General features: G+C 38.0%; 2 protein-coding genes and 1 long non-coding RNA gene across 14 annotated transcripts; all 3 read left to right on the top strand.

The window, feature by feature from the left end:
- Positions 1–2,974: 2,974 nt before the first annotated feature.
- Positions 2,975–6,027, top strand: LOC113296354. Its single transcript, XM_026544661.1, has 4 exons — positions 2,975–4,382; positions 4,498–4,704; positions 4,802–5,118; positions 5,380–6,027. Exons 1-4 carry the CDS (start codon positions 2,975–2,977, stop codon positions 6,025–6,027), a joined length of 2,580 nt encoding a protein of 859 aa, XP_026400446.1.
- A 681-nt stretch (positions 6,028–6,708) lies between these two features.
- On the top strand, positions 6,709–10,444 carry LOC113300145. 11 transcript variants are annotated; one of them, XR_003335467.1, is made up of 6 exons: positions 6,709–8,175; positions 8,382–8,511; positions 8,664–8,892; positions 9,188–9,275; positions 9,395–9,512; positions 10,387–10,444. It is a non-coding gene; the product is annotated as an uncharacterized LOC113300145 (long non-coding RNA). The 11 variants fall into 11 exon arrangements; XR_003335468.1 differs by having other exon boundaries at positions 10,402–10,443; XR_003335469.1 differs by lacking the exon at positions 10,387–10,444 and having other exon boundaries at positions 6,709–6,897; positions 7,177–8,175; positions 9,395–10,334.
- Positions 10,445–11,972: 1,528 nt separating this feature from the next.
- Positions 11,973–13,622, top strand: LOC113293634. Of its 2 annotated transcripts, none has more exons than XR_003332414.1 (4): positions 11,973–12,240; positions 12,683–12,734; positions 12,816–12,876; positions 12,979–13,622. XR_003332414.1 is itself a non-coding variant. In XM_026542209.1 (4 exons), exons 2-4 carry the CDS (start codon positions 12,701–12,703, stop codon positions 13,376–13,378), a joined length of 360 nt encoding a protein of 119 aa, XP_026397994.1. In that variant the 5' UTR covers positions 12,016–12,240; positions 12,683–12,700; the 3' UTR covers positions 13,379–13,622. The 2 variants fall into 2 exon arrangements, 1 of the variants encoding a protein (XP_026397994.1); XM_026542209.1 differs by having other exon boundaries at positions 12,016–12,240; positions 13,114–13,622.
- Positions 13,623–14,447: the final 825 nt, after the last annotated feature.

Below are 14,447 nucleotides of genomic sequence, written 5' to 3'. Positions count from 1 at the left end.
AAAAATATCGTCAAGAATTATTAAACATTCGCAGTGAAGGGTCTGGGAAAGCAATACAACAACAAGAGGGTGAGAATGTCAACAGTGCATTTGATGCTCAGGTTAGTACGTTATTTATTTATTATAGAGACTTTGAGAATGGTTACACTGTCGAAACCAAAATTGAGTGGTTGCATTATGAGTAATGGTTGTGTTATAATATATATATTTTTTCTATATTTTAGGCATCGGCTTGTTGTGGTGGAAAAGTTAATTTGGGAGAGGAACCTCATAGTAGAGAACAATTAATGAATTAATGCGTCAGCAAACACAAGGCGTTGTATTAGAAGATAAAGGATATAGACAGCGTGTACTGGATGAGAGGCAAAGACAAACTCAGGTAACAGTGAATCTGTCAATGTAGTTTCAGTTTATTTGGCTAATTATTGTGTCCGAATTTTATGTATATGCGTACACATATGCTTAAGTAAATACATTTCTTTGTTTTCCAGCTTTATAATCAACAACCTTGCACACAATATATACTCGGGGAAAGTAAGGTATGGATTGATATTTTTGTTTGTGTGGGCTTAGTTTTTTTCCGCTTTTAATTTACTCATTTTTCTGATATTCAGGCTAGGAAATATAAGAAGTATAATGAAAATAGAAAGGCAGAGAGAGCATCCAAAAAGGAACCAGTGCCGAAAGTTAAAAGCACTAGACAAGTTTCCTCTGTAAGGATATTATATGTGTTGATTCAAATGTAAAAAAACGCTGTACTTCACTTTATCTTAGCTTCGGTATTTTTTCTTTTGAATTTTCAGACACGATCTGCAGCCCAGAAAGCGCGGTGGGCGAGATATGCAGGCGGATATGGATAGAATGGCTGCTTGCAGTGATGCTGTCACAATTCCAAAATTGGATTTGGTCCCCAAGGCACACGTGCGTGTGCAGCCAGAAACATTGGTGAGTTCTTAATTGATATATTTTCTGATTTAACATCGATTGTTCTGTTTGATCACTCTTTTTAAAATAAAATAAAATTGCAGCATGCTTCTTTGACTAAGGAGGAAAAGTATAATATACTTTTGAGACGTGGACAAATCAAGGAACAAGTTGTGATGGGACAACAAAATGACGTTTCTATTGGTGGAATACACCGAAAAAGAATAATATGGTGAGATTTCTTTCAAAATACGTCATTTTATTATAATATACAGAGCATTCATTAATATGGATTATTGTCGTAACAGCTTTGTAAGCGTACTAGGGTGAGAAAAGTTGTGGAGGATCCATTCGGTGGTCAATATGAGGGTGATGAAGCGACGTGTCATGCACGGTATATGGGTAGTGATGTTGCGTGTGGTGACCAGGTAAATAAATGATATAGCTGAAGATTTGTTATTTTGATGTTCTAATTTGACTTAGTTTATATTTTTATTTGTGCAATTTTAATCGTGATTATTGATTTCCACAATTAATTTCTTATCACAGTGGGGTATGGAAGATGAGGCTATGAGTATGCACGTGGATTCAAAAAAGAAGGACTCCCATGAAAACGACCATGATATGTAATTATACTAACTCTTGCATTAATTTTATGGCTCAAATTAACTTTTGAAACTTTTACAGATATGTAACTCTTTTTGATGTGGATATTTTTGAACAGGTCTATTCCGCCTCAGGATTCGTCGTCTGAAGATTATAGTGATTACTACGCATCAGATGATGACGAACTTCTGAAACAAACTCCGGTGCTTTCAGCCTCTGCAAAAAGAGCTACAAAAAGATGCACAGGGTTGTATGAGTTCGGCCGGCATTATCTGGGGAAGATGGAACATAAGTGTAAATGGTGCGGCGCTTTGCACTGGATCGACGAGCGAAAGAGCGATTCCTCTTTGAAAAATCCTGTTTTTACTAGATGCTGCCGCGAGGGAAAAGTTAGGTTGCCGGATCTTCGTGAGCCTCCTCAGGCAATAAGGGAATTGTTCGAATGGGATGATAGTAGTTCAAAGATGTTCAGGAAAAATTTAAGGAGATATAATTCCGCCAACGCCTTTACGAGTCTTGGGTGCCAGTACGACAATAGAGCTAAGAAGGGAGGTGGTCCTAAAAAAATTTCAATACATGGAGAGCTGCGACATTATAGCAGTTGTTTGGTACCTGTGGAGGAGAATAAGGCAAGCTATTCACAACTATTCTTTTACGATCCAGAGAAAGCGCTGGATATACGAGAACACAATAACTCCAAATTAGAACGTGAAGTGTTGCGTATTATACAAGATACGTTGAGAGCTAACAATAGACAACCCAAGTACGTTCAGGCGAAAGAGATACTGGAGAGCGTACCAGATGAACCCGGTAAAAAGGTAGAGGTATCTTTGCATTTTAATTCAGAATCCGACCAGCGAAGGTACAACGCCCCGGTTGTGGATGAAGTGTCGGTTATCGTACCTGAAAAGGGGAATGAAATACAAAGGACTCGCGATATTATATTACACCTAAAAGAGGGGCACAGTTGGACCAGGATAACTGAATGCCATCCTCTTTATCTGCCGCTGCATTATGTGTTGTTCTTTCCATATGGTGAGATGGGTTGGAACTGCGAATTAACTCTCTGGGAGGAAAGCATAAAAGATTTTAGCGATAAAAGTCTATCCCTTATGGATTTTTATAGTTATTATCTATATCCTCGAGTTCTGGAGTACTCGACTATTCTTAGGGGGTGTAAACTTTTCCAGGAATTCGTGGTGGATGCTTGGGCTTCGACGGAACAGAACCATTTAGGCTGGATAAGGTTCAACCAGGATAAGCTGCGTGCGGATAGTTACAGTTCGATAATCAAGATGAAGGAGGATGTGATATCACCGGATCAGGGGGTACACCGTGTGTTTTTCCGTCTACGCATGTCGGAGGACCAAGGCAGATGCATGAGATCTATCAGGACTCTATGGAAATAACGCGCTATAATCATCATCCAGATATCTTTCTTACCATGACGGCGAATCCAAACTGGACAGAGATAAAAGAAGCACTTTATCCTCACCAGACTGCATCTCACCGTCCAGATTTAGTTGCGCGAGTATTTGAGATGAAAAGAAAGGCGTTGCTGGATGAGATAGTCGAAAAGAAGGTGTTTGGGGATGTGGTCGGGTACGTGTATACCATTGAGTTTCAGAAACGTGGATTGCCTCATATGCATTTACTTATATATCTTGAGAAGTCGCGGAAAATACGTACAGTTGACCAGGTAGATAGATACGTGTCTGCTGAATTTCCCGACGAGCAGAGTGACCCAGTCCTGTTTGATACGGTTAGAAAATGCATGGTCCACGGACCCTGCGGTGATAGAAATAAAGAATCTCCTTGCATGAAAAAAGGAAAATGCACCAAACATTATCCAAAGAGCTATAACGATACGACTTGCTTGGACGGAGGTGGGTATCCGGTTTATCGTCGCAGGAATAACGGTGTTGAGGTGGTTGTTCGCGGTGGACGTAAGACAACAAATATTGACGTTGTACCTTACAACCCGCATCTGCTGCGGATGTTTAATTGCCATATAAACGTCGAGGTATGTGTTGGGATAAGGGCGGTTAAGTACATCAACAAGTACATATACAAGGGGTATGACAAAACAACATTTGTAGTTGGATCGGCAGATGAGATACATATATACATTGATGCAAGGTACATAGGTCCTCCAGAAGTTGTTTGGCATCTGTTTGGGTACCGTATGCATAAGAAAATGCCACACATGGAAAGGTTGGCAATACACCTTAAAGGTATGCAGAGAATTGTATATGAATCCGAAGCATCGACTGAAGGAGTTACACAAACAGCTGAGAATTATAAATCTAAACTGATGGCATACTTTGAGTACTATTATGAAAATCCCGATGCCCCTGCATACGCGTATCAAGAATTTCCGCAACATATGGTGTGGAAAGCAGATAAATCTAGATGGGAAGTCAGGCAAAAACAATTTGTGATAGCTAGGATGTACCTTGTCTCTCCGAACGCATGTGAATTGTTCTACTTGAGATTGCTATTGACTGTTGTGGCGGGCGCCAGGTCGTTCGAACATCTGAGGATTGTTAATGGCGTGTTACATCCAACCTACAAAAAAGCATGCGTTGAGCTTGGGTTATTAGAGAGCGACGGTGAATTTGTAAATTGCCTGAGGGAAGCAGCAACTGTTCAGACAGAAATCCATATGAGAAACCTCTTCAAGATAATCCTGTCAGATGGAAATCCAGCTGGACCAGAATTGTTATGGAAAGAATTCAAGATTAATATATGCGATGATTTACAGCACGTTGTTAAAAGAAAGTATGGCATCCTAGAACCAACGGATGAGGAGATTGAAGAATACGGACTTTACCTGATTGATAAATTGTTGCGTGAGGGAGAGAAGGATATGGTGCATTTCTGCTCGATGCCTAAGTCTAAGATTGATTGGGATAATCTTTATGGAAACCGTTACATACGCGAGCATATGCAAATGGACATAAATAGATAAGGATCAGCTTGAGAAGAATATCGCAAACTTGAATGAGGAGCAGCTCACGGCTTTCAAGGTAGTGACATATTCCGTGGAGCGAAAAGACGGGTCTAAATTCTTTCTGAATGGTAGTGCAGGGACAGGAAAGACATTTGTCTACGACGCCATTGCTGCGAGCTGCCGTCTGAAGGGAGATATTGTTTTGACTGTTGCGTCGTCCGGTAAATATATCCCATTGCTTAATATTCTATATTTATAAATCATTTCTTATATTTATCTAATTTTGATTACTAAATTACATTTATTTACATATACCAGGAATAGCTTCCTTGATTTTGGAGGGAGGCCGTACTGCACATTCAATATTCAGAATTCCCATAGATATAACAAGCACCAGCATTTGTTCAATAGCTAAACAAAAGGAAGAAGCTGAATTTATAAAACATGCGACTTTGATTATATGGGATGAGGTGCCGATGCAGCATAGACATTGTATCGAGGCTGTGAACAGGTTGCTCCAGGATATTCATGAAAATAAGAAAGATGACTTCGGAGGTGTGACTGTCGTCATGGGAGGAGACTTCAGGCAGACTTTGCTAGTGATACCGAATGGAGACCGGGCAGAAATAGTGGGGGTGTGCATCCGGAGATCTTATTTATGAGATAACATAAAGGTTTTGACACTCACCAAGAATATGCGGCTGGATTTGCAAGAACCAGAAAATCGAGCGTACGCGGATTTCCTACTCAAGGTAATTATCTTTGATGTCTCTCTATACATCTTAGATTCGGTTAATTGGTGATAATACCTCAGGTAACCATGATAGATTATAGTTGGAAATTAGCTTATATTAACACAAATGATTGAACTTTTTATCTTATTTTACGTTTTGCAGGTCGGTTCTGAACCAGTTGACAAAGTTGATGTGCCATCGGCCGTGAACGTATGTAAAAACAGAAGAGAGCTAATAACAAAGCTCTATCCCTGCCTCAAAAAAACACAAATCTGGAGAGGGGATGAAGAGTGTTACGAACAAGTTTCAGAGGAGGAACTAACTAACAGAATGATTCTCACGGCACGCAATGATGATGTTAATGAGATCAATGCCAAGGCACTTAATTTTTTGGACGGAGATACACACACATATCTAGCAGCTGATAAGTTGACTCCCGACGAAAGTGGTAGGATACCTCCAATAAGCAATGAATTTCTGCAAAATCTAAACCCTCCAGGAATGCCTTTATTCAAACTGCAACTCAAAGTTGGATGTCCTATAATTTTGATGAGAAATCTCGCTCCCTCTGAAGGACTTTTCAATGGGACAAGGTTGTTGGTGACGCACTGCGGGAAGTATCTTATACAAGCAAAAATCCTGACGGGAAAGAAGAGCAAGATCGGAGAAAAAGTGATGTTGCCTAGGATTCCATCCCAATATTTCATAGTTGAACATAAATATGCTGAGACGGCAGTTTCCAATTCGGTTGGCGTATGCGATGACGATCAACAAATCTCAAGGACAGTCGGCGCAACACGTTGGCATTGACTTGAAGACACTGTGTTTTGTCACGGCCAACTCTACGTTGCTTTTTCAAGGTGCACCGCTGCAAGACGAATAACTGTGCTACCCGAAGATACGTCAAACAATTTAAAGGCAACTAATGTCGTCTTCCAGGATGTTTTGTTATGATTTATTAAACAAATGAACAATAAACAAAACTCTAAAAGAGTTGAAGGATTTGTCTTAGTATTTTCGGTTAATGTTCAATTCTATTATTACTTAGGTATTAAATCTTTAATTAATATAAAATTTAGATTCTGAATAATTAAGTAAATCTCCATATTATATCTTTTTCTTTGGATTATATAATATCTTTAGCTATATAAGCCTAGGGCAACTTTTTGAAAATCGACAAGAGGTTGAGCGCCGGTCTCAGGCCGGCGTGATACCTAGTCTCTTTATTAAGAAAAAATGGTGGTTATGATTGGGGTCATTCGTGATAGTAGGATCGGGCGATCCTGTGGCCTGGAAAGGCTGCTGGGGGAGAAAAAAAAGAAATACGTGAGACATATTCGCCGTCGGATCGGGCGATCCTGGGGCCAGGATATATCGTGGGCGAGGGATATATCGTGTCCGTCCAGGTCCTCGGGAGTAATTCGGGGCCGTCCGATTTTTTTTAAAACACGGGATCTTGTTCTTTCTTTTTCTCCTTAACCTCACCAGCATAATATGAGGAGAATCAATCAGGCAGAACCCCAACACCACCATCAACAACAATTGAGGCAATCGAACATAAACTGGTTATTATGTTTACAACGGCAATCGAACATAAACTGGTTATTATGTTTACAACAGAAGCAAAGCTTTGATTTTTAACAGACGATTTTCTCCTGGGAAGGAATCAGAAAATCACAGGTGAAGTCATCGTCTCTCATGTCATTGTTATTATCCCAGTTCAGTTTTTGTATACTTATTAGGTTTCTTCGAATTAATCGTGGTGAATTTTTATTTTCAATTTTGGTGTAGAAATAGAGATTAAGTGAGTGATTCGTTTCTAATAATTTTAGATTTGAGAAAATTCTCTCGGTTTCTGCTCTTGGTTCTCATAGAATTCAAGCCATCTTGATTTGTTCTGATTGCTCTGTGATTGATTTCTCGGTTGATGCACGAATTTCTCGAAATTGTGGCCCTCAGGTTGATCAAGCAGGTGTGAAAATACTGGATACTTTGATTGTTTATTTTGTTCAATGTATTTTATTGTATTCATTAAATTATTACTGTGTTATTTGGGATTTTATGGCAAGTTGATCGAATAAACTTTGAAATTCTTCTTCACAAAATATCAAAGATCCTTCGACATCAATTAGTCCTTCTCCGGATTTCTTTTTAATTAGTGCTGGTGGTTGTCGGATTAAGGTAAAGAAAGATTCTGATTTTGTGTATAATTGGAGGGTGCTTGATTAGTAAGATGTGAAGTTTACCATCTCAAATATTCATCTCCTCTTTTTCCGGCATGTCTGGGTATTGAAAACTCTAATAGTCCTTTGCATGTCTTTGTGCTTTTGGTTTTCACATGATGCAGTTTCGTATTGGTTCAATACGAACATAAAATGAGCCTTTATTCTAATGCGTGCGTACTGTGAATCTTTTGTTAGACATTTTGGTTTAGCCAACCTTTGGATCATCAAAATTCACACGTGACAACAATAAATCAGCCAGGAAGAGATTTTTCAAGGGATTCTCTTATGTACTAAAATATTTCAAAAGGCAACGACCAAAGATATCGGATGTTGTTCGAATGCTTGAAGGTGATGGGCTTGAAGAGAGATAGTTCTCTATATTTGGCTCAATGTGGAGGAAACATAAGCATGCATCTAAGGATTTTATATAAGGGAGCCATCTTTGAAGTGTAGGGGTTTATGTATGTCGATACCGTAAGAACAGTGGAGAATTAGAACCTTAAACGCGAGGCTCAATATCATAACTTAACAATTATCTTTTATTTTTCAAATCGGCATCACAACTTAACAATACCAATGGTCTTAATGCATGTAATCTTCTTAATAATTTACTATCTGTTGATATTGAAGAGTTTTCATGTATTGGTTTAGCTCATCATCTCCGGGTGCTTGATTTCGAGAATGGTGCATCGAGTGTTTCTTTTAACCTCTTAGAAGACTTTTTAGAGTTCAGGTGAGTACTATATGCTTAGGGGTTTCTTTTATTTTGATTCTTCTGATTAAACTATAACGGGAGTACATCTCAATAACGCTGTGGTGTTTGTATTTCTAATATATGTTATGGTTGTCTAACTAATATATGTAGAATTTTGGGTTGTTGATGTTGTTATGAGTTATATATCATCTTCAAGTTTACTGACTCTGATTATTTGATATTAGATGGCAGCAATACTCTTTGCGTGAGCAGTGAAATTAATAAAACGTTTTGCATATTGGAGGTACCGCCTATGCTAAGGAAGAAGGCAAATGTCAGGGAAAGGGAAAGGGAATAGCAGCGACACCATTACAGGTTGTTAATGGTTCATTTTGCTCATGTCTTCTTTGTTTTGGCGTTTTTTTAATAGTACTACATTTTAAAACTGAATTACTTGGCTAAATTGTGGACATCAAATTTTTATAACATGACAATCAAGGAATTTTTTGGCTTTCTTTCATCTGCAGTTGGTTCTTTGAAAAATCTAGCCATGAGAATTTTCTTATTGATTATGCAGGTGTGAACCCTTATACTGGATGCATTGAATTCAAGTACTTCTTTTTCTAATAAGTAAAGCTGATCAATGTGTCGACTAAATCCCAATTGAATTTAATCTAACTTCTTTAGGGTGGCAGCTGCTTTGTGCTAATAATCATTTTCATATTTTCTGTCGAATTCGCGTTCCGTTACTTTAAGGTAAATATAGTTCAAAATTATTGTACGATTTTTATTTTATTTACATACATTTTGTTGCATCTCAGTAGGAGCAATAATGCTTCCATTGAATAGTTTCCACAACATTGTGGTTGTCCGAGAACTAAATTGGAATTTTGGAACATCTTATACAGTGGTTTAGTAGTTCATACAATTTTGTTCTGTTTGGGTACATGTTTATTTCATTCTGGCTTTGTATTTTATGTTGTCGTGGTCAATGTGTTTTGGTTTAGTGCACATTAATGATCATTAGCTCTATCTATTTTCTTTTCTGCAGATGCACATGGGAATAAAGACGATCAGGTATGTGAAAAGCTTCAAGGTCCGGTGTTGGGATTGTTTAATGCTGTTGTACAACCTCTAAGGTAATTTAATCCTATTTTTGAGGGTTCATTATTGGTTTTTCTATCAATTAGGAATTAGTATTTTAAAGGTCTAATACCTTTGTTCGATAAATTCTTACATGTCAAGAGGCTCATTGCAGATTATCAAGATGTAGGTGGTGATGAGAAGGAGGAGGATGTAATGGCACCACTAACTTGGATATGATCTTGATAAGGGTAGGAAGTCGTGTTTCAAGAGGATGTCCCAGATAAGATATGGTAAGATTTACTCTTTTGTGTAACTTTTGTTGTCTTAGAATAGGGAGTCGTGTTTAAAGGGTAATGACAAGTAACCATTGATTAACCGAGGACCCTTTTTCTAAATATTAAGCTACTTCATTATTGCTGATAAATATGAAATAACGAGATCTGATTTCGAGATTGCTAGTTTTGTTTTTAGTTTGGCATGGGAGATTCTCTTGGTGATTACCATGGTGTTTTTAGTTTTGTTTGATTCGGTGTGTTTTATGCATTGATAAATCAACATATTTCATGGTTTGCCTGTCATGAGATTAGAAACCTTGTTGACTTTTGTCTCAAAGAAGAAACACAATATCTTAAGGGTAAATATAACATGCAAGCACAGCAGTGGACTCCTCCACCAACTAGTCATTTGAAAATAACTACCATGGAGGAGTAGATGCAGAGCAGACAAAATGTTTGTCCATGAAACATGCAATCCTGTGGGCCAAAGAACTCAATCTTCGGTTCAGCAACTTACTTTTTGAAGCAGACTGTATAAATGTTACTAGTTCCACCAGCAAAGCTAACTCTGTAGTTCACTGGATGAACCAGAGTCATGTAGATGAAATAAAGCAGCTTTTATCGGATTTTTCTTCCTTTAGTGTTAATCATGTAAAAAGAATGGCAAAAAATGTAGCTCATGTAATAGCCAACAAAGATAGAACTTTTAAGTCTTCCTTTGATTTTGCTAGTAATATTCCCATAGAAATAGCTGAACTAGTAAGGGAAGAAAGAAAGATAATTAAGAAGTCATGTAATATGATGGTTTAATATATTGGTTTTTTGCATTAAAAAAAATCAACATATTTCTTTTTGGGATCTCTACTCCATGGAAATAATATTTATTTAGACATAAGTACTACAGGACTTGGATGGTGGAAATAAAGAACAAGTGCTATTTAAAACTGAACAGGAGAAAACATTGCTTCCAATGAGGTATGGTTTTCTGACTTTAAATTGTTAAGTGCTACTTTGTTTGAAACTAACTCGGGTATGCTATTGTATCTAACACACTATAATATGACACGACCAATTAAATATTGGGACCGTTCTACTATGACCCGACTAACAAAATATGCTCCCGACTATTATAGACAGGGCCAACAAACACGCTAATTTTAACGTAGGCACTATATCTGCCTTTGAATTTCTCCACACGACCAATTAAATATAAGGACAGTTCTACTATGACCCGACTAACAAAATATGCTTCCGGCTATTATAGACAGGACCAACAAACACACTAATTTTAACGTTGGCACTATAGCTTTCTTTGAATTTTTTCCATCGCCGGGGCCTACGGCCCCGGCCCTATCCGGCTACTATGATCCAACTAATTAAACACGCTATTGTGACCTGACTAACTAGCACACTATACTATGACACGACCAAGTAAATATTCAGACTGTTCTGCTATGACCATACTAACTAAATATGCTCCCGACACTAACACACTAATTTTAATGTGGGCACTATATCTGCCTTTAAATTTTCTCCACTGTCGGGGTCGTAGGCCCCGACCCTATCCAACTACTATGATCCAACTAATTAAACACGCTACTGTGACCCGACTAACTAATACACTATAATATTTATTTATTTATTATTTATTAATTTTTTTAATACACTAATATATTATAACATGACACGACCACCTAAAAATTGGAACCGACTAATTAAATATGCTCCCAACTATAATTGACAAGACCAACTAACCCACTAATTTAAATGTGGGCACTACGTCTGCCTCTAAATTTTCTCCACCCCCATCCCCCTACGGTTACTATGATCCAACTAATTAAACACGCTACTGTGACCCGACTAACTAACACACTATAATATGACACGACGAACTAAATATTGGAACTAACTAGTTAAATATGCTACCGAATAATTAAATATGCTCCCGACTATTATAGACAGGATTAACTAACACACTAATTTAAATGTGGGCACTACTTCTGCCTTTAACATTTCTCCACCGCCAGGGCCGTAGGCCCCGGCCCCTTCCGGCTACTATGATCCAACAAATTAAACACGCTACTGTGACCCGACTAACTAACACACTATAATATGATAAGACCATCTAAATATTGGGACCGTTTTTCTATGACCACAGACTAAAATTGCACGGAAAAATACTGATCGACCGACCAAACAAATGAACAATAAACGAAACTCTAAAAAGGTTGAGGGAGTTGTGTTGGTATTTTCAGTTAACGTTCAACCTATTATTGTTTAGTATCTTTAATTAATATAAACTTATGTAAACTTTATTTATACATAAGCTTAGAACAACTTTTCCCACATTGCCAAGAGGTTGAGCGCCGGCCTACGGCCGGCGTGATACCTAGTTCTCTTTTTCTTTATTAAGGAGATGTCGTCTTCGTCTCGAGGTCATTCGTGTTCGTAGGATCGAAGATCGTGTGGCCTGGAAAGGCTGGGCGGGGAGGAAACAAGGGAAAATCGCGGCCGTCCATAATCGATCCTGCGGACGCGATCTGTGGATACGCGAGAGTAGACCGGGGCCGTCGATCGCAACTTAAAATACGAGGCCGAAAAGAAACTCTCGAATCTCTTCTTTCTCCATCTGTTTTTTCACGGCTCTGTTCGTTCTTTATTTTTTTTTCACATCCGGGAAGATCAAAGACCTGTAAAACCATCAAAATTACCAAGGAGATCGAAGAAGATAGTAGCGGTTAAGGTACAACATAGTTGAATTCCAGGGTTTTGACTGTAAATTGAATTTAGGGGGTTTTGATTGAAAGGCTCTTAATTGAAATAACGAATTAGGCCGTCCATTCTAGGGTTTTGACTGTGAATTGAGCTTTCCCTTTCCCTGTTCTCTTTCGATATCTTTCTTAGTTTTAGTTGGAAATCATGCTTAGTTTTAGTTGATTGAATTGTAGATTCAAGGAATTTATTTATCAATCGATTCATTTAGTTAGTTTGTTTCTGTGTTTCGACTGTGCATGAATGCAATAGTGTGCTTAAATCTGTCTAAGTTAGTCTGGTTGTTCGTTTTTGTTGTTGTTAAGATTAGGGTTTGTGAAAACATAGCAGCAATTCACTGTTGTGATTTGATGAAATTAAAGAACCCTTTGTCGGGTTTAAGCTGATTTGACTAATTTTGATTGTTTCAACAGGTTCTGTCGATCATAGCCATGGCTGGCACTTATTTGGAGAAACTCCTCCCAGGTACCTACGGATCCCCCTCTCACTCTCTCTATTTCTTTCTAAAATATGTTTAGGATTCTAATGTTGGGTTTTGTAATACAGAACTTGAGAAAGCAATGAAGAACTTTGCTCATAAATGCAGTGCCGTTGCTAGACTATACAGGTGTGATTTTTTCAGATACAAAGGCAACTCCTTTCTGTGTTATTTTGGTTGATTGTGAATTTTTTTAGGAACTTTCACTGACTTGATCTTTTGGTTCTCTAGCAATGGCTGTGATCCATCACCACGATAATACCTCAGAATGTTATAATGTATCAGAAAGTTTCAATTTATTTATCTTAATATTATGGTGTACTTAAAGGAGTGGTCTCTTTGTTGGGTGACTCCGATGGATGTTAGAACTCTGTTGAATGCCTGGTCCTTTAAGACGACTCCTGGTCGAAAAGCGACTGTGCTAAAGGTCCTTCCGGCAGCTATTATGTGGAGTTTATGGAAAGAAACAAATATGCGAGCCTTCCAGAATATCACCAAGACTCAAGAGGGGATCATAGACTCTATCAAGTGGACGGTAGCTTACTGGTTGCATGATAAAGGTCCCTTCAAAAACGTGTCTATGGATCACTTTGTAATCAGGTGGAAAGAGGTGATTTTCCACCGTCCTTGAGGGGGCTGGTTCTCCTTGGTGCTTGGGGCACTCAGGTCTGTTGCTCCGTTTTTGGCTTGGGAAGTTGTTTTGTGTGTAGTTGTGTTTTGCTCGTAGTAGCGTAGTTTTGGGTGGTCTTCTTGACCTTCCTTCTTTTTTTGGTCGTGCAAAGTCAGGGCTCATTCTTCATGTACTTTTGACTTCTATCTATAAAAACTTTAAATTTACTGATCAGAAATAAATAAATAAAATAAATTATGGTGTACTTTTATGTTTTTGATTCCAGAAAATTTTAAACTACTGTCAAGTCTTCATTAACATGCTTGACATATCAGGGACTTCGAAAGCCAGAACCAGGAGTTAGTAAAAGAGGGTACAAAGAGGCATATTAACCACAAGTACCAGATATCAGTCTTTGGTCTACTGCATGAGTTGATTCTGAATCCAATTAAATAAGGCCAATAATATTTACCATTTAACATTGTCCCTGTCAGTTTGTCCATTAGATGTTCAAAGCCTCGAAATATTAATTCTTTCAGTATATATCTCTATCAGTTTGTCTTTGTAAGTGGATTTTTTTAACAAATTTGTGAAGAACCTGTAGCAAGATGGTAAGTTCAACTTATGGTCACTCTCATACAATCATAGCTTTGGAATTGGCTTAATTTAGTTTTCTTAGTTGCACCTAAGCCATATTTTGCATGTAAAAGGATATGTCGATGATGCAAATAAATCTGATTTTCTTGCAGAGTCCTTGACAAGAATTGATTTGGAAAGTTTTGTTGACGCATCCGATATGTATATATACACACACACAGAGGGTACAGTACAGATGGTGCGTTTTTTTTAAGTGCGTTTTTTTTAACCAATTTCTTCTCTGAGCTTGGCCACAATAATTAACTGCGTAGATGAGGCTTAGGATTTCATTGGTGTTACCTTTCATTGGGTGTTGTTTTTGCTGCTCAAAACCACCGTCACTCCATAGGTTATAGAGGCAACGGAAAGCCACACGTGATGAGTAATTGTATTGGGATTGATGAGTAATTGTATTGGGATTGCTCGCCCGAAATTTCTTTATGTTTTTGTTGGC

This window comes from Papaver somniferum, chromosome 7 (genome assembly GCF_003573695.1).
Source record: "Papaver somniferum cultivar HN1 chromosome 7, ASM357369v1, whole genome shotgun sequence".
Classification (NCBI taxonomy): Eukaryota; Viridiplantae; Streptophyta; class Magnoliopsida; order Ranunculales; family Papaveraceae; genus Papaver; species Papaver somniferum.
The sequence above is the reverse complement of the archived record's forward strand: the minus strand, read 5'-3'. Positions and strand labels throughout refer to the sequence as shown.

What these genes read in the sequence shown, in the direction of transcription:
- LOC113296354 (XM_026544661.1), top strand. Translation starts at nt 2,975, where the DNA reads ATGACGGCGAATCCAAACTGGACAGAGATAAAAGAAGCACTTTATCCT. An exon ending in CCTGATTGATAAATTGTTGC is followed by an intron (nt 4,383 to 4,497) that starts GTGAGGGAGAGA and finishes GGACATAAATAG; the next exon opens with ATAAGGATCAGCTTGAGAAG. An exon ending in ACCGGGCAGAAATAGTGGGG is followed by an intron (nt 5,119 to 5,379) that starts GTGTGCATCCGG and finishes TACGTTTTGCAG; the next exon opens with GTCGGTTCTGAACCAGTTGA.
- LOC113293634 (XM_026542209.1), top strand. Translation starts at nt 12,701, where the DNA reads ATGGCTGGCACTTATTTGGAGAAACTCCTCCCAG. An exon ending in TTTGGAGAAACTCCTCCCAG is followed by an intron (nt 12,735 to 12,815) that starts GTACCTACGGAT and finishes TTTGTAATACAG; the next exon opens with AACTTGAGAAAGCAATGAAG. An exon ending in GCCGTTGCTAGACTATACAG is followed by an intron (nt 12,877 to 13,113) that starts GTGTGATTTTTT and finishes GATGGATGTTAG; the next exon opens with AACTCTGTTGAATGCCTGGT.